At 45.8% G+C, this 18,369-nt stretch overlaps 1 protein-coding gene across 1 annotated transcript in view; it reads left to right on the forward strand.

Annotated features, from left to right (window-relative positions):
• Positions 1-18,369, forward strand: part of LOC106498558 (gamma-aminobutyric acid type A receptor subunit theta) — a 77,611-nt gene that overhangs the window by 36,208 nt on the left and 23,034 nt on the right. Inside the window, exon 4 of the mRNA XM_013959820.2 lies at positions 17,110-17,330. Coding sequence (XP_013815274.1) covers positions 17,110-17,330 — 221 coding nt within the window. The remainder of the gene's footprint in view (positions 1-17,109; positions 17,331-18,369) is intronic.

Raw genomic sequence — 18,369 nt, forward strand, 5'->3', positions numbered from 1 at the left:
TAACTGTGGTCACTGATCTGTATGTGAGATTGAGAATGGATTGAAGATTAATTCTTTGACAGTCAAATTGTGTACACAAACCCCTAGTTTCCCTGAGATTGAAGCAGCTTTGACATGAGCCTTAGAGTGTCCTCAGCAGACCCTCTGAATGTCTGCAATAATAGACAGGAAACACCTTTGCTGCAATATGTTCCTGAAAAGAGTTTTCCATTGATATCAGTGTCTTGAGTTTAAAGAACAAAAATTTTAAGGAGACGTTTCTGCTACATATATTCTCTTCAGATATATCAGCATTTTTCTTATTTTTAACTGAAAATATTCTATTTTATTGCTATCTCTTTTTAATGGAGAAATGGCATATAGGTATTTTCCAGTAAATGTGTTCTGTCCCTGGTTATCCAAAAGTTTTAAAACAGAGGTTAAAGCATTTGACTATTACAATCAGAGGTTTCTGGATTTGTGTGCTACAAGATACAAGTGTGACAGGACATTCTGGTGCTGTAACTGTTTCCCTGTCTCCTTAGGAATCTTCAGCCCTGTGACACCCTGTGGTATCTGAACTGCGTGTGTATACACAACATCCTAGTTAGTATTTAAGGCTTTTGAATATTGAAGACTGCTGAAATATGGTAAAGCTGAACGGCAGCTTTGCTGAGCTGATGGACTGTGGATGGTGTGCTGTGATGGTACTATGGGGCTGAAGTCATGTTGGATTGCTGGAGGCTCCTGAGATGGTAGTGTCGCAGGTAGCAAAGGATGCAGTGGTGCCTCGGTGCTGAACAGGGGCTGGATCCTTCTAGTGTAATATGGTAAAAATGGTACAGCCCTGAATTAGGGTAAGATATCCACACAGACTCTGTGCTGGCATGAACAGGTAGAGGTTATGTGTTTTTTATATGCTAGGGGTTTCCATGTGCTGTGATTTAAATCAAGATATTGCAAGCATGCAGCTGAGAGAGCTGGCTTCTTCAGAGCTGGCAATTCTGTGCCTTCCTCTAGCAATGACTACTTTAGTACGACTTAGGTCATGCAATTATTGTCACTTTAAGTCCTTGTGTGCAGGGCTGTAATTCACTGGGTGGTTGTCTGCTTGGGAAGTTGCACAGAGGCTGCTCTGTACATGTGAAACAACCTTCTCCTGCAGGGGAGAGTTAACAGGGAGTGCAAAGGGCAGTCCCACACAACTCCTATGTGCAGTATCCAGCCATGCACACTGCCATCAGTTATGCAGTCACCTTGGTGGCCTTTTCACGTCTCGTCTTCTCCAGCAATAGCAAGCTTGTGCATAAACACACAGCCTCTTGGTTAGCAACAGCATCTTGATGCTTTTTCCGTCTGCCAAAGGGGTGTTTGGAGAAATAAAAGATGGTTGTGGAAGGGGAGAGAGGAACCTCCAAACCGTTCTAGACATACCATCTCTGAGCAGGTCTCTACTGCAGGCAGGAGGTATAACTGCCTGCTCTGTGGTTCATCTAGATCAATGATAAGGGTAGAAATCCACAGAACTCCTAGAAACATCCTTGTGGCAATGTGAATGTCAGTGACCCATCTTCTCTGCTATTGCTGGATTCGAGGTTGCTTCATCCTTGCAGTGTTGACATCCTGTGATGGAGTGCTGGGACTCAGGGTGACTTTCACCAGCACCTATATGGTTTTAAAAGCCAAGAGTCAGATTTGCATATCTGCTTGCACCACACTGAATATACCTTTCTTTAACAGGAATTCCACTGACTGTACTGAAAGATCTCTTGAACTAAGTTAGTGCATGAAGGCAAATAAAGCCTCTGGTCTCAGGGGAGCTCTGCAGTGTGATGGGATGGGGGAGTGGGAGCTTAGGTCTGAACAAACAGGGGTCCCCTTTATGCCCCAAAGACAGGGATGGTCCTTCTACAATAGGATGGGGCTCTTGCAAAAAACAGTTAGAATAAAGCAAACAGTTATGAAGTGGCCTGAAGTACTCCCAATTCATTGGTTCTGAAATTGGTTACCTAGAGATTGTCCTGCCTTAGAAACTAGAAAATAGGTCAATGTGACTCATATGTCAATATTTACTGCATTTATGGCAACTTGTAGAAGGGAAAAAAATCTTCTTTCTGATATCTTCCAGGATATTACACAGATTATCCCACTCCTATGGCAGAATTTTCCCCATCACTTTGGCTGTGGTTGACTCTGCAGAGACAGCCTAGTAAATTCACTACATCTCACAAAGCCTAGTTGCTAAGTAACAACCCCAATATCACCATACAGGCTCTTCAGATGCTGCGGCTAGCTATAAAATAGGATCTGCACAAAGCACCAGTAATTTCTTCTGAAATGGAGGTCTTGGGGTTTAGGTGCATGTGTGGCAGATGGTGGCCTGGGAAAGGAGCAGTCCTGGCAGGCCACTGTCCTGCCTGGAGGTGTCCTCCCATAAGCGGGTGGACAGCCTTATAGCTAGCTCTATCAAGGGGTTTCGTATGGTTGTGCTGAAGGGCTCTGAATGTTTTGGTCATTACTGACGTCCATGAATGAAGTGTTTTTGTTGGCTGAGTGAATGATTTTGCCATGTGCCTAGGTAAGTAGATATGTGAGCTGTGAAAACCTTGCTGAAAGAAAAGCTCAGGTGCCTCTCAGCTGAAAAAAAGATTGGGAACTGCTGGACTGGGAAACAAATCCCTCCCCATGAGACTTTCTACTCTAGCATGTTGGTTTGCTCCCAATAATCCTGTAGCATTCACTCAGTATCTTAATGGAGGGTTTGGAGAAAGGTCTTTATCTGCATAACTGGAAATGCTTGGTTATGGGTAAGCTGTTGGTGAGTGGACTTGCCAATTTCTAGACTAGTCCCTAGGTTTTACAGCACTAGTAAAATCTGGTGGCAATGTTTATTGTAAATGATCTCCCCTTGCACATCTCTTTCCATGATGCTCTTATCCCTAAGGAGCAGTTCTGCAAGTCCTCCAGTATCGCAAGTTCGAGCCTCAGGAGGACTGAGTCAAACCTGCTTCCAGTACTGAGAAACAAAGTTCAAATGTTTTACTCACCAGGTGATTTCCCAAATGAGAACACTTCTGTGCTTCTTCTGAAGAGAATAAGTTCACTCTGAATTTCTTATATGACTCTGCCCCATGGCAGAAGAGAGAAGTTGTGTTGGAGAGGATGAGAGTCCTTGGTCTGTTTGCAGCATGCTTTGGGCTGAACAGTGCTGTGCATTGCAATGCCCCATCTGTTCCTGTATCAGCCAAGTTATCTTTAGATCTGAACATTCCGCAGTGTTGTATGGTAGTGGTATGAACCACTTCAGCTTGCACTCCAGCATTCCTGTAGTAGTTAGAGTTGTTATTGCAGAAGACTTTGCACAGGATGAAAATGTATTTTTTCTATTCAGGATTTTATTCAGGTTTTTACACAGGCAGAACTCCCACAGCCTATATATATATGTATATATATATTATATATGTAAATATATATCTGTTTTTTTTTTAAAAAAAGCTGTCTGTATTTGAGAGTAGTGTTCCAAACTGCCACCTGTTTCAATAGCAATGCTGCAGCATTGGAGAGCATTACTGCAGAATGCTAAAGTATCTTTCCACAAGTGAAAGCTTCATCTGGTTTGGTTTGATTGAAAGCTAGATTAGATCTTGAGGATCTGACCTGCTGACATCCTGTCATACATATATTTAAAGCGTGTAGCAATAGAGTGTACGTGCACAAGAGTGCCAGCACCTCAATATAGAATCTAGATCCAAATATGAGTGTGTGCATGTTGTGTTGCTATTTGAATATGTAAATAAATGGGGCTATATATAGCTCTATATGTTATGTACATGTTAAGTGAAGGTGGCAGATATGACATCTGAATAGCTTTGCTGTTCCCAAATGGTAGAGCCTGGTAGAGGTTCCCTGCATACTCCCTACATCTCTGGTGCTTGCTCCTACCCCTCTCAGCCTTTCTGCTATCACATTTTTCAGGCCTCTGGAGAAGATTGCGTGTGGGGACAGGAGCTGTTAATATTCTGAGTCTGTGCTGAGTTGCTAGGCTACAGAGAAAAATGAACATTCAAGGAAAAAGGATGGTAAAAGGGAGAGGATCTGCTGAGCTGTTTGGAGGTCCAGAAAGGCCCTCTAGTAAGATGAAAAGAATCATTTAGGGAAGGGATGGTGTGCATGCACATGGGATGAAATGCAGGCGGTCCTTGCTGCCCTGGTAGAAGTGGTGTCTCTGGGCAGCTCTTGCCAGAAAAATGGCAGCAGAAAGAGTAAAAGAGTAGATTCTGTAGCCACTGTCCCCTTCTGTGTTGTTACTTGCAGGGTATATACAGCTGGCCTCTTACTGTCTATGCTAGGGTGCAGTGGGTCACTGGGCTGGAGTATGCCCTTTTATACATCCTTCCTCCCTTTTTGCAAAACACTGAGCTCCAATCTGAAGCTCTAGTAAAGAGGGAAGCAAACCCAAGACATGCTCACAGCTTGCAAGTTGAACCTAATCTCTGCCTTTCATTGCCACAAACTGCTACCACAGTGACTACAGAGGAAGACAGCTTGTGGGCTTGTATCTGCCCATCCACTGCCTTGGTCTGATGCATTCTAGGCTAGGTCACACTTGCACAAAACACTGACCCTTTTGTCCATCACAAAGTTGGACCTGAGGTTCAAGGGTACTTGAGGGTTTACAGTACACCAGCTCTTGTCTGAGCCTGGCTTTCTACAGTGCCAGTCTCTTTCTTGAACAGAGACCTCCTTCCCTTTCAGCTGTCTCCCTGCAAGTCATAGTGCTAAGTATCTAGCTGTACAGGCTGTGAGCAGTCAGACCTGCCAGGTGTCTTGTGTTCCTCTTGTGGAAGGGCAGCTCTGCCCCCTGCTCCTGCCTGCAAGATTTCTATTCCCTCTCAGTATTGCTGGCTGTATCAGAACCCTCAGAAAAATTAAACAGTGCCTTTGGGTATTTTTATTATCTGGATACTTTATTTACCGAGCTCACATGGGCTCTCTGCCAATAACTTTCAGCCAGCTCTGCAAATAGAGCTCCTTGGCTCCGGGACTGTTGGTCCTGGTACTGCAGAGAGCACTCACTCAGCACGGACAGGGACTGCAGCTTGTTTTCTGCCATCCAGTTGGCTGTGAAGTCAAAGTCTGCTTGCTTGTGGACCTCCAGACCCTGCTGAAGTCTCCGCTTCTTTTCTTCATGCATCCTGTAACAAGCTTGACTTGTTCAGCAGAATCAGGAATGTCCCACCCAGCTGTATCTCAAATGCTATTGCCAGTTAACCACACTGCACCTGCCCATCAGGTTTGCACTCCTGCAGCCAAGATTTGGATTGCTAAAGTGGAAGACGGGTAGCACAGGACATATTATGTGGTCACTGATGCTGGTGTAAATCCTGACCAGTTCCACTGGCTTTATCCTGGCATAGCTGGTGGCAGACTAATCCATAACCAGAGGCAGAAGGAGACCATTTCTATTGTATTACACCATTTGGTCAATACGCTTGATAATAGAAGTTTTTCCCTGCAACAGATTATCCAGTTGATATTCTTGTCCTTTTTTCAGTCATACTAGTATAATTACAGAGTGCACTGTTGAGATGCACTACTGCTGAAGCACTTTATTTCCACCCCTTTTCTCTAACAATAAGTCAATCTTATTGAGTCTGTCAACTTAGAGATCACAGATATGGTTATGCAGTGTTCGTGTGTAGAAGTGGCCACCCCAGGCATAGGACTGGGTCTCTGTGCATGCAGATGTTTTGGGATATTTAACAGTACAGTTGTGCAGACGCAGTTTGCATGGGCTTGTTGAAAAATGGCCCCGTGTTTTTCAAACCATGGGGCTGCCATCCTCTTCCTCAGACTCCCCCTAGATGTAATGAACCTTATTGCCAGAAAGATGTTCTACTCTTCTGTCTGCCTTTCCTGCACCTGCTTCCACACCACTGGGTCTGCTTACCCTCGGTTATCCTTAACCCTTCTCCATGATCGTACTCTTGAGTCTTCTACAGGAAATTAGCACCATCCTCTCTAACCTTTTGGTCAAGCTATTTTGTGCAGCCCAAAACTGCCTTGGCCTTTTTGACTGCCACAGTGAATTACAAGCTCTGGTTAATATTTTTCCCATGGAGAAAAAGTAGTTTCTGATGTGCATTACACACTTGGCACTTGCATTGAGATCTAGGGATCCCAAAGTGCTGCATGGGGGAAAGTTAGCATCAGTGTGTTAGTTTTACAGATGGAAAACGAGACAGGTGAAAGTGCCCAAGGACTCCTAGAGAATTAGCTTTGGGTGTGCTGGAATTGATATCCAGAGATGATGATTTCTAAAGTGCCTAATCCCAATGGGCTTTTAAGTGTTTGTAAGTCTCCCTTTTACTGTCCCATTCCTGCAGTATTCTGTCCTATGCTCTCTGGCGGTCAGTGTCTATGGGGAGGACTGCAGAACCTATTCTGTTTGGGACAGGGTTTGACAGGATTGGTGTCCAGTAAGACTATTGGCAAGATAGTGAAGATGTTCGGTTAAAAACCAGCCAAACAAACAAAAATAGGCCCAGGGAAGTGGAGTTCTGGGAATATTTTAGAGAAATTGCTTTTGTTCCTTGCCATGTTGCTTCTGCTAGAAAGCATTTGCTTTTTGATGATTACTTAAAGTGAGCATCTCTGAGCAAGCAAGAGATAAGAAAGCAACTACAAGGCAAAAATTCTCTGAGGGTATGCACCAAGGCTATGAAGCCTCTTTGAAAGGGTGTAGGTAGCATCAGTGATCTTCCTATATCACCTCTCCATTGGTACCATCCAGTTTTCTTTCTTTACCCTTCTGAAGGCTTTAGAAACTGATATCTTCCCCAGTCACTGTTTAAATGTCTTGCTCAAATTTAATTTAGCCTAATAGGCTAGTTGTTGCATGTTTAATTAAATACAAAGTGATTATTTAAAAACATATTTTTGAGCTTTAATGGTTGTTTATTAGATATGTCTGCATGTGTATGCAGCTGGCCACTGGAAACAGAGATGCTGTAAGGCAGTAAGGGTAGTGGGCAGGAGAGCAAAGTACCAGAAGATAGGCTGGGAGAAACTGGGTGGGAGATGGGAGAAGAAGAGGTGGGCTACAGGCACTAGCACTATCCTCTAGCTTGTTGTAGGTGTGCTGAAGGCAGATACGTAGCATGCTAGTGTAGTATGAGCAAGCAGTAAAAGGTGAAGATGGTCTTTCTGAAAGCACTGTGTTTTCCTGTTACAGGGCAGCAGAAGCCTAACACAGCATAATCTGTTTTAAATTACCAAGGACTCCAAGCCAGAAAGCATGTTGTAATATAAGTATGACTTCAACCTCCCTTTTGCAGCTATGCAATGGTTGATCATAACACTTCTCTGAGACTTCGCAGAGATAGTGTGTTAAGAAAAGGTTCTAAGTTAAGATTTTGCCTTAAGCAAATAGGATAAGAATTAACGTAGGGATTTGGAAGGACTTGATGAAGCCATTCTGAGACATTTGATGCAGTAGCAGAACCTAGAAGATGTATGTAATGAGCCTTTATCTCCTGGAGGTGGAGCGAGCTATGCTACGGGGGCTGTCTGTGTGCTGTGCTGGTCAAGTCATTCCTTGGATAGACTTTGCCTGAGAAAAGCAGTACACTGTACTTCTCAGGGAGAGTGTCAGCTTGCTCCCCTTCCCTCACTATCCAAGGCCACCCTCTAGCTTGCCCTTCCCCTGAAAGGGATTGCTGAGGTGGTGACTTGCTGCCTGAACTACCTTCTGATTTAAGTGGGCATCTTATCTGCTTTTAGGTCTCCCAGATACTACAGGGAGTCCTTACCCCAGTTTCCAGCCCATCTATCAATGAGAAGGTCATGTAAACACGTCCCTTCAACTCTGTGGCTGAAATTCAGTCAAATTGATGCCTTGCCTTTTACTGAACTTAATGTATTACCTTGCTTCTTGATCTCAGCTGGCAGTCTGGGCAAAGCATGCCCTTCTGCTATGTTGGCTTGGCATGGTAGGTATTAGCACCAAATATTAGATAAGATGGGATTGATCAGCAGCTAAGGGGCTCCCACCTGGAAAAGAGGGCACTTTCTCAAGTTGTGGTGGGGTTTGGAGTGAAGGCTAGGTGGTGACTCAGGAATGGGAAGGCCAAACCATCCTGCTTTGGGGATAGAATGGGCTCTGAGATTTGCCCAGCCACTAGCCTTCATGGGGAGCAGAGCTAGGAAACCAGAACAGCAGAAACTAGTATTCAGCAGCTCACAGATTTTACAGCTTAAGAATAGAAACTGCCAGGCATTGTTTTCTAATAGCATGGCATACTGCAGGTGGTGATTTGGGGATTGCTGCCTCTAACACTGAACGAGATTGCTGTTTTGCATGTGCTCGTGGGGCAGGTGCTATTCATCCCTGTGCCTGTCACTTCTAGCTTTCTCCTCAACCTCTGTTTCCAACATGACTGGGACTGTTAAGCAGGGGACATCTGGTGCTGCCTCCTGCTCAGATGGAGCTTTGATATACAGAATCAGAAATCTGAAAGCCTTTTCATGGGCAAATCAACCTGTTTTTGGCTTAGGACCCAGTTAGGTGTGTCCTCTCTCTTACGCCAGCAGGATCAGCACCAACCCAGGTGCTGCAGTGAAGGGACAGGGCAGGAGAGAAATAGGGCAACAAAGTGACAGTTTACTTGCACACCCATACCTGTTGAGAATACAGCTGGTATCTGTCCCAGTTTCTGGACATGCATTCAGCAATTAAACACATGCAAATTACTACAAAAGTAGATCAAATCAGTGAGGGTAATATCTCCATGAAAACTACTTTTCAGGTCCTATAAGAAAATCAGTTCATGAGCACAAAGACCTGCTGCACAGAGCATATCCTAGAGACCAGTACATTTGTCCCCTTGCATTAATGGCAGAGAGATAGCAGGTGGAAGGGCCTTGCATTGTCAAAAGCCTTTCGTGATCCCCAACTCAGCACTGACATCTGGTTACCCTTAAAAAGGAGGAGAGGTAGGAAGAGAGTCTGAGTTTCTCACCTGCTGGGCTGAAGCTTAGGGAGAAGAGCAATATCTGATATTATAACAGTTGTCATGCAGAACTTCAGAATTGTAACTCAGTCACCAAAAGAGAAATTAAAGCAACACTCTCCCTAAGGAAAACATAGTAAGTACCAGGATTGCTGCCTCCTGCCCTAGGCAAAGGTGAGAGTCTGAACAGATTGAACTGTCTTAGAGCTGAAAAGATTTCTATCGTGTCTTTACTAATGTCAGATTCACTGGTGCTAGTTAAGGTCTGGAATCCACTGATTTATCTTGTCTGGGTAGAAATGGACAATCCATTAAGAGGACAAAGCAGATTGCTTACTTAGCAAGCTCATGTAAGAACTGTGGCCCTCTTGCTCTGTCCTTGCATTCTCCTGTATGTATTACACTGCTCCGATTCTTTGCAGTTGGTTGCAAGCATGTCCTGTCTCCTACCCTTAAAAATAATTCCTCTTATTTCCCCTACCCCCTCTTTAAAATGAAACATACTTAAGGACTCCTTTGTCCTTTAATTTCTCTCCCAAGAATGACGGGAACAGGAGCTGGTGTTTAATCATCAAAGAAGTTGAAGCCAACAAACTGTTCATTAGTGGCTGGCAGTGGCAGCTTGGTTTTCACCAAGTCAAAGATGTTCCATCTTTTTCTCCTCTTTCCAGAGCATCTTGGCTTTCCTAATGTTCTTTTATGATCTTGGACAAGGAGACCATATATCATTTGCTTGCATGGGGTAGGACTTTTATTTGGTGACTTCTCCCTTAAAAAGGAGGTGCTTTATCGAAATCGGGGTGGAGGGGAAATGGGGGATGAAAAGTCAGATGGCACAGCTGACTAGAGAGGTAAATTGCAAAATCTCCTTTTTCCCTTGTGTCCCAAGTAATGCAGCACCAAAAGAGTAGTGTGCGCTCTCCCTTGCAGAAAAGTTATTGCTTCCAAGTAGCTTACAAATGTGCTTGGTGAAATGCAACCTCCACTAGCAGCCTGGAGTAGCTACCTTTCTAGGAAAAGCTTTGAAAGTGAAGGTATCAGAGTCATTTGTCATGGACAAAAATGGACTAAGCAAAGGAGACATCCGTATAGCCAGAAATGCTGTCTTCTGAGTAAAGACACAACATGCTGTTTCATATACATTACTCCCTCCATTTCTAATCCTGGCTTCTGAGTCTATTGTAGCTCCCAATCAGTGTGCACACTTCTTGTCTCTGGGCAAGAGGCTTATTTTAGTACTGAGGACTCCACAGTCAGAGCACAGACGAAACTAGTCTGACCCAACCTGCCAACGGTCCATGACTCCAAGGAGCTGTGCAGAGGCCTCTGTGAAGCAGCCTGCCCAGGAAGGTTGCTTCTGGTGCCTTTTTGTTAGAAGCTGGAGCTTTTGCCTTGCAGCAGGAGGCTCTATGTCTTTGAGCTATTCTTTCCTTTTAATCCCTTCCATTTCTAACTCAGATGATGATGTTTTCCACCTTAGTGCCTAGAGCTTCCGGGTACTGCTAAGCTCCTGACTTCAATGTGCTCATAGCAGCCAGTTCCAAAGGCTCTGTGGAAAATTATTTCCACTACCTTGTCTTCAGTCTGTTCTGCAAAAAGTCAGATACCGTGGGCATTCGGTTCTGTCTGTATTTTGCATTTAACCCATACAACAGTTCTTTCCCATCTTGCTGCTTCTTGCTGCTTCCTGCCTCTATCAAAGCTTTGCCTACTGCTTTTGAGAATGCATTTAGTTATTTCCACTCTGCTCAGTAGCCCTCAAGTATCTAAATAAGGGTGGAACTCTAGAACCTTGAGTAGCATAGAGTTAGGATTATTTACTGGATTTTGCAATATGAACACTACAGGGAATCAGGGAAGAGTCAATATCATTTATATATCTGTTTTAAAGTGGTGTACATACAGTGAATAGCTAAACTGTGGAACTCACTGCCACAAGATTGCACCTGCCAAAGGCTGAATAGAGTTGAGACACTCTCAGAAGAGAAACTGAGGATCTTCAATTAAGAGAATACTATCTCTGGCTCGCAAGATCTGTAAGCCTCAGATAGCTGGAGAGAACTCTAAGGAAGTATCAAAACATACATGCTGTTTTGCTTATATTTCTTCCTGCTATTGTCTTGACTGTTACTGGTGACAGGATACTAATGTAGAAGGACTTTTGGTCTGACACAGTAGAGCTGTGTGTATCTCCAAGATGAGACCAAGTGCTCTTGCGAGGAAAACCACTTGGGACATATGGCGTATTTGTGGTCTGCATGCTCACATGAGATGAGGCAGGAGAAAAGGGGGAAAAGGAAGCCCTTGATTCTGGGTCCCCATCTCTGTCTGCAGTGAACAGAAACATGCACATGATACTGTCCTCCAAAGAGGCATCCTTGAGCCCGGAGACTGTGTGTGTCACTGTGTTTAAAGTAGTAGGAGCAAACCTGGAGTAGCCTGTCTGACCTGGACAAGGAGCTCTGAGGGCGAGGATTTCCATCTGGGTTCTGTTGCTTACTGGGACCCTCAGGTACTGAAAGCAAATGCTTCTGACTTGTCAGGCTGGAAACAGCCACGTGGAGGTATGACATGGCTGAAGAGCTGCCTGAGTGTAAGAGTCTGTAATTCCCCTATGCATCAGGTAGGATGGAATGTTCACATTCTGGACCTCAGATCTGGACCTTGGATCTGACCTGGACTTAACCCTGAGTTTTAATCTCAGAGCAGTTCAGGCTCTCCATGGCACATGTCTGTGGGCTGGTGGAGATGCAGTGAGCCTTGGGTGGCTTTTCAGTAGAAGACTGAAGTTGCTCTCTGCAAAGTGCTGTCTTTGTTATTGAGGTGCCTTAACTCTCTTTCTGCTCAACCCCTCATTGTCCTGTGCTGGTCTATTGATCAGAAAGCTCTGATCTCCACCTCTCCACTGACTCCCCAAGGTATCACTTCTCTTGGTGGTCTGGACACATCCCTGGATATTCCTCAAGGCATGTGGCTGGCCCAGGGAGGAAGTGGCCACATGCCCATGACCTTCCCTGGGTCCTGGTGTCTCCAGAGAGCATCTGCTACCCCAAGCACTCCAACTTCCTCCTGCCCTCTGGTTTGTCAGTACTTCAGTGGGGCCTCGCTGTGATCACAGTACAAGGAGTGTCCCAGCTCGCCTTTATTAGTCCCCTTTCTTCTCTTCCCCAACCTGAAGTATTCCTGGAAGCTTATGTCCTCTCACTGACTTGGGCTCCTTAGATTTTGCACAAGCAGGTTTGTTCTCCTTGGGCTGAGATCTGGCATCCTCCTCTGGTCTGATAGGCAGCTTTGGGCTGCTGTGGCAGGAGGGCTTGTTTCTGCTCCCCAAGTGCACATGCAGCACAAATGGGGAATGGTCCAGGGCAAGTCAAAGATTGCTCTCTGAGGAGGGATGAGCATTGAATTCCCAAAGGAGCACTGTATGAAGGAGATAAGGAGCCTGGATGGTAGAGGAAAACAAAGATGTTTGGGATATAAACTGATGGATGCTCATTCTTGAATTCTAACTGATGGTGCCAGCCTACTTCCCTTCTTGCTTTGCCCCGGCTGTTGTTCCTTTAGACATACCTACCATGTCCCTTGATAAGCTGGAGAACACCTGTGCATGTTTCACTGTGAATTTGTTGCCTTTGTGGTTCTCCAGGAAACATCTTCCTCTTTGCCTTTTGTGTGTCAACATCTCAGCCTTTCACTTATGTGATCTTTGATTTGGAATCTCTGCTGAGTTTCAGGAAAGACTGAGGTAACTGACAGGACTGTAATTATCAGCCTCCTTTCCCTGACTGGAGATGGATGCTAACAGCCCTGTGCTCAGGAGCTGGTAGGATGCACTGTTGTTTTAGCATGTGAGGCCCCCAAGTGAGCTTCTCATCCTTCTCCAGAGCTTTTACTGGTCTCTAAACCAGTTGTCCTGCTTCCTCGGAGGGGGGCAGCTCTGGTACACAAATGTCTGCCTGCTCCATGTGTTGCTCTCACCTCTGTTTTGTGCGTGCATCACACGTGGCAAGAAGGCGGAGAGAAAAAGAGAGAGCAAACCCTTTGCAAAACCTGAGCCTGGGGAGCGGGGGAGGCGAGGAGGGCTGGAGCTGGCAGCTCACTCAGAGCTGCTCATTGGAGCAGATTGAATGGAGGAATGTGGGGGGATCCCACTGGGACAGTCATGCTGACAACCTTTCCAGCAGGCTCAGGTGCCATCTCGGCATTGTGAGAGGCTGAACGGGAGCCGTACTGCTGAGCACGGCCCCACACGCGGCTGGGCCATGAGGCAGCCTTACGAGGCAGGGAGGGAGCACAGAAGTGCTGTGGTAAATAAAAGGGCTGGACGCAGCGGCAGGGAGACATGCAACTTGTGAGCTACTGTGTGCTGGCTTCTGGAGCAAACCAAGGGAGCTGTCCACCATGGAGTGGAGGTGCTGGTGGAAATGGGGAGAGGAGCAACTTATGCTCTTTTAGCATAAGCAGAGTGGGGTTTGTAGGTCAGACAGACTTGGCAAGGCTCATCTGGGTCCGAAAGAGGCTCTCTTTGCAAGGCTGTTGACTGCAGCATTTCAGCTTCCTGCAGTGGGATGCTGGTCAGGGGAAGAGTGGGCAGACATGGCAAGGCAAGCTACAGTAGTAAAGCCTGGCTAGAGAAAGGTTGCAGGTGTCTCTGGAAAGCTTACTTTTCCTGGGGGTGGAAAATCCAGAAGGACCAGGTATGGAGGCATGTAACTTCTGAGTAGATCCATTCCCCTTCGCTTGTCCCAGCCTCAGTGTTTTTTCAAACTGAAATTTCAGTTCATAATGAATGATTTTCTAAGGTCTCTGCAATGCAACTTGCACTGAGCATCTGATGAGGAGTGGTCTCCCCCTTCATCTGCATCTCCCCTCCCAGCAACCATCAAATGAAGTAGGAGGCTGCACAGGGTGGCCTGGTACATGTGCGCTCCCTCCTAGTGCAGCTCCTTCATTTCCTCCCCCAGTGCAGAGAGCAGACAGTGCTCTCAGCAGAGCAAACTGGAGTGGAAAGCTCTCCATCCCTGCCACAGCAATGACAGGCCTGAGTCAGACTTGCCCTTCCTGAGCACCTCTAGAGTCCTCTAGAAAGAACCAATAGGCTCAATAATAGGAAACCTGGAAGCATTTTTGTTGCCACTAGTGCTGCACTGGTGCAGTGTGGAAAAGGCCTAGTTTGCTGATAACAGTGTTTGAAGGGGTGTGGAAACATTCCTATTTCTGTCTCCACTGCCAGGTCACTTCTCCAGCAGCAGCACCAGTGGAGAAAACTGCTTACTGAGTATGCATGTCTGGAGAGACAGGCCTCCTCTGCTTATCCCTGGCACAGGCAGCTGAGGAAGCTTAGCTGTGATGTCCCACTAATATGCTTCGATGCTGAGCTGGAAGGAAAGAACTGGAGGGGTCCATGGGCTCCCAGCCTCTTTGGTTTTGAAGTTTTTCTTTGAGCCTTCTGGTAAAGGGGCTGATTTTTTTTTCTCTGCTGGTGAGGCTGGGAACCAGCTTGTGGCATACTGGTGGAAACAGTAGGCTTGTGAATGTCAATGGTTACTGGGAGGTTTGGGAAAGCCTCGTATTAGCGTAACTGGCAGATAAAACCCTAGAACAAAGGGATAATCATTCAGGACTTGGAGGAAAATCAGGCTTATTACTTCTGATTCCTGGACTTGTGAAACACTGCATGCATTGGCTCTGTCTGGCTGTTCTGCTCCTAAAGAACGATGTCACTCTTGATTACTATTTTATCTGCCTCTGAAAGGGAGGCTTTGACTAAGATCATCTCATCAGCTGTGGAGCCTGGCCACTTATGTGTGATGGGGAGGAGAAGGGCATGGATGTGTATGCAGGGCAAGAACCAATGGGACTGACAGAGCTGCCTGCCAGTAGATGGTGATGCTGGAGCGGGGGCATAGATGTACTTTGTACTTGTCAGAACAGGTTATGTGGGGATGAAGGGAGGGCACTTTCTCTCCTGGGCACTGGTGCCTCTCACCTACTGTAGTGGGTCATATAACTGCCTCTTCTGAAGACAGCCAGAGACCCCTTTCTCTGGGCTGCTCTTGGTCCCCTGCTCTGTGTATGGACACTTCCAGGGGCTCAGAGGCAGAGCATTCCTCCTCCCTGAACTTAGTGCGGCACCCGTCAGTACATCAGTGACACCTCTCCTCCCAGGGAGGACTCTGACCTCTGTGTATTGGACACTTGCCCAGCTATTTTGCTTCTGCCTAGAAATCCTGTACACTGTTTGACAGAGCTGAGGGATGGGGTAGGGTAAGCAGGAGAACATCAAATAGGGGTTGGGGAGAGAAAAGGGTGAAGGGCAGCATTGGATACAAGATGGGCCATGATTATCAAGTGCTCCAGACTTCATCATTGTCCAGAGAAATGTGTTGTGTAAAGAAGCCCAGGAACAGTCGGAGAAATGGAGAGGGCTCAACCCAGGGCCTGGCTAGCTGCTGTTCCCCAGAAAGGTCTCTGTACCTGGGGAGCATCCTTAGCCCACTGGATCGGATCTAGGCTTTTACTTCTATACCCTTCTGACTTTGTTCCCATCAAACCTGAAAGTCTATAAGAAGTGAGTTTAGAAGGCGTATCTCTTGGGTGCTGCTGACCCTCTACTTTGTAAGCAGCTCACCCTTTTTTGACCTCTGGAGGTCAGTGCAACCTCTTGTCTGCCACTCCTGGGGATTGGCTGGAGCCTGCAATGACAGGAGGGTAGCCTGGTTGAGGGCAGAGGTGTTGCAGAACTCTGTCAGGGATTAAGAAAATGCAGGTCAGTGATATAGCTTGCTGCAATGTGCTGTGGAGCTCTTGGAGGGGGAGGATGGAAATGGTTGCCTTTGAGCCGAGTGTCACTGGAGGAGGGAAGAGCAGGTACGGTAAGGGTAAGAGGCTTCAAGCACTTACGCTCTGCTCTGTGCTCTCACTGCAATGCAGGCCCAAACCCCTTGGGAGGGGTAGTGGGGAGGATGTTTTCCTTTGCAAGGTCTTGACCAAACAAGAAAATGTTGGGGTCTCTGAAAGATGGTCTGTCAGGCTTCTGAGGCAAGAATTTAACAGCCGTTTAAAAAGCAAAGCAAAACAATTTCCTGGCCAAAAAGCTGTCACTGTGTTTTTGTTCTTTTCAATACAATACAAAAGATGACAGATACAGCGTTTATATCCAGACTCCACCAAGGATTTACTCTGTGACCTTTTGGATATGCGTGTGGGTCTAGATTTCTGAGTCAGTTAGATACCCGAAGTTGGCATACCAATACTGTGGGATTATTTGAGCTTGTTTTCGGAGATGCTGAATAAACCTGGCTTCAAGTGAAGTCAGTGGGAGAAGATAGGCAGCATGGCTCTGTGCTCAGCCCAGCTGTTGACGCACATGTGAGGTCCTCACCAGTGCCTTGCACAGAGCTTGCATGCATGGAGCAGAAAAAGGCTTGCTGCCCCCTGTACAGGCTGACATGGTCAGGAGGAGCCCTGTGGCACTGTAGGTATCTGCTTATGAAGAGATAATGTATCCCCTAGCTCAGGGCATTACTGTACAAGTTCATTTGCAGAATGCTTTTTTATTTAAGGACTTGTGCAAAATTACTGACACTTTTGCTGCCAAGCCTTACAGAACTTGAGACCACTGCTTACCCTGCACACTTCCTAATCTACAACCTTATTTTCTTAGCTCTGTTTTAGCCACTCAGGCTTCCCCTGTAGCAAAAGAATCTTGACTCCTAGCCTATTTAAGACCTGTTGTGACAATATTTTCTGTCACTGATGTGTACCAAACCCCTTTCTGTCCTACTAGCATATCCAAGAGGAAATAATTGTTCTTGTAGTACAGTACTGTGATACTGTATCTTTGAACAAACTGATTCAGGGCCTCTGGGTCTCCACTGGATGTGTGCTTAATTGGAGGCATGTAATGTCATTTTGTCCCCTACAAGGCTAAGGCTTGTTTCCTTTTTTCCCCAGAGCAAAGCATAGTTCTCATAGCCTATGGAGGTGCAGACTTGAGCATTTGGGTGCCAAAGAATTTGCACACCTACAAAGGTCTCAGCAGCAGCAGGAGTGAAGAGACTGAGAGTTATGTTCCTACCCTGAGGCCAAGCTGACATTTGCATGTTTCTTCTCCCAGGACTACACCATCACCATGTACTTCCAGCAGAGCTGGCGGGACAAACGCCTAGCGTATAGCGACCTTCCTCTCAACCTGACCCTGGATAACAGGGTGGCTGACCAGTTGTGGCTGCCTGATACCTATTTCCTGAACGACAAGAAGTCCTTTCTGCATGGGGTGACAGTGAAGAATCGCATGATTCGGCTCCATCCTGATGGGACTGTCCTGTATGGCCTGAGGTAAGTCTGAGGGGAATTTTTGTTGGTTGTGGCTGAGAACAATGACATCTCATTTAAATTTTCACCTATTTCTGAAGAGATTCTGGCATTTTCTTAAAGCACAGGCAAGGATCAAAAAGACCAAAAGGTACTCGAATGTTACTCAGTTTTTAGCATCTGTTCTTTCTCCAAGCTGGAAATGGTTGTTTCCCCATACGGCTATAGACAAGTATGGGAAATGGGAATAATCAGTTCTGTGCATTTCAGGTCACTGTCACTCATGTTGCATAACACTTCCATTTGAAACTCATTTTAAGTTGTTTATAATTTTCTGCAAGTTTGGCCTATGGAGATGAGACTTCATTAGCCTGGTATGTAGGGCTGAATTTCATAGCATTTGAGTCAAATCATTTTAGTCATTTTTGAGTATGAGATAGGAGGCATGTTTTTGTACTATTGAAAAATGTCGCTTGTCTTTACCAGAGCAATTCTAAAGATTGAGGCTTGAAAGTTGATATTTGGTAGGGAAATAATCCTCAGTGAGGAGGCTTTTTGTGGTGTCTGGAATAAATTAATGTAGCCAAGTTCACAGCCTTTGAAAGTGCTGTGCTGATGTGCAATGGAGGTGGCAAAGGTTGGCCTTACTTTATTATCTGGATGTGTGAAATGCCGGGGTACATAGGAAAGTTAAATGGGAAGGAGCAGAGGGCTAAAAGGGAAGTTTGCAGCTGTAGGTAAGATTTAGATGCAGGTTTTGGACCCTACAGCTGAAATCTAGGCAGTGATTTTCTCAATCCCCTATTTGTCTGCTTTGAGCTGTACTTCTCACAGTTTTGTTTTTTTTTTTTCTCCTTTTCGACTACCAAAATTCACAGCTGGCTTTTAGACCTGCCTCCACATTCACAAATGATTGCGATAGCAGCTCTGGGCTTACATCCCAGTGCAGCAAAGGGGGAGGAAAGACCTTTCTCTCTCAGAGAGGGTACACCCACCCTTCCCATTTACAGTATCAGCTCCTCTGCTGCTTCGTGTTTTGTGGCAAAGTCTGATTTTATGATGA

This window comes from Apteryx mantelli, chromosome 13, assembly GCF_036417845.1.
Source record: "Apteryx mantelli isolate bAptMan1 chromosome 13, bAptMan1.hap1, whole genome shotgun sequence".
Classification (NCBI taxonomy): domain Eukaryota; kingdom Metazoa; phylum Chordata; class Aves; order Apterygiformes; family Apterygidae; genus Apteryx; species Apteryx mantelli.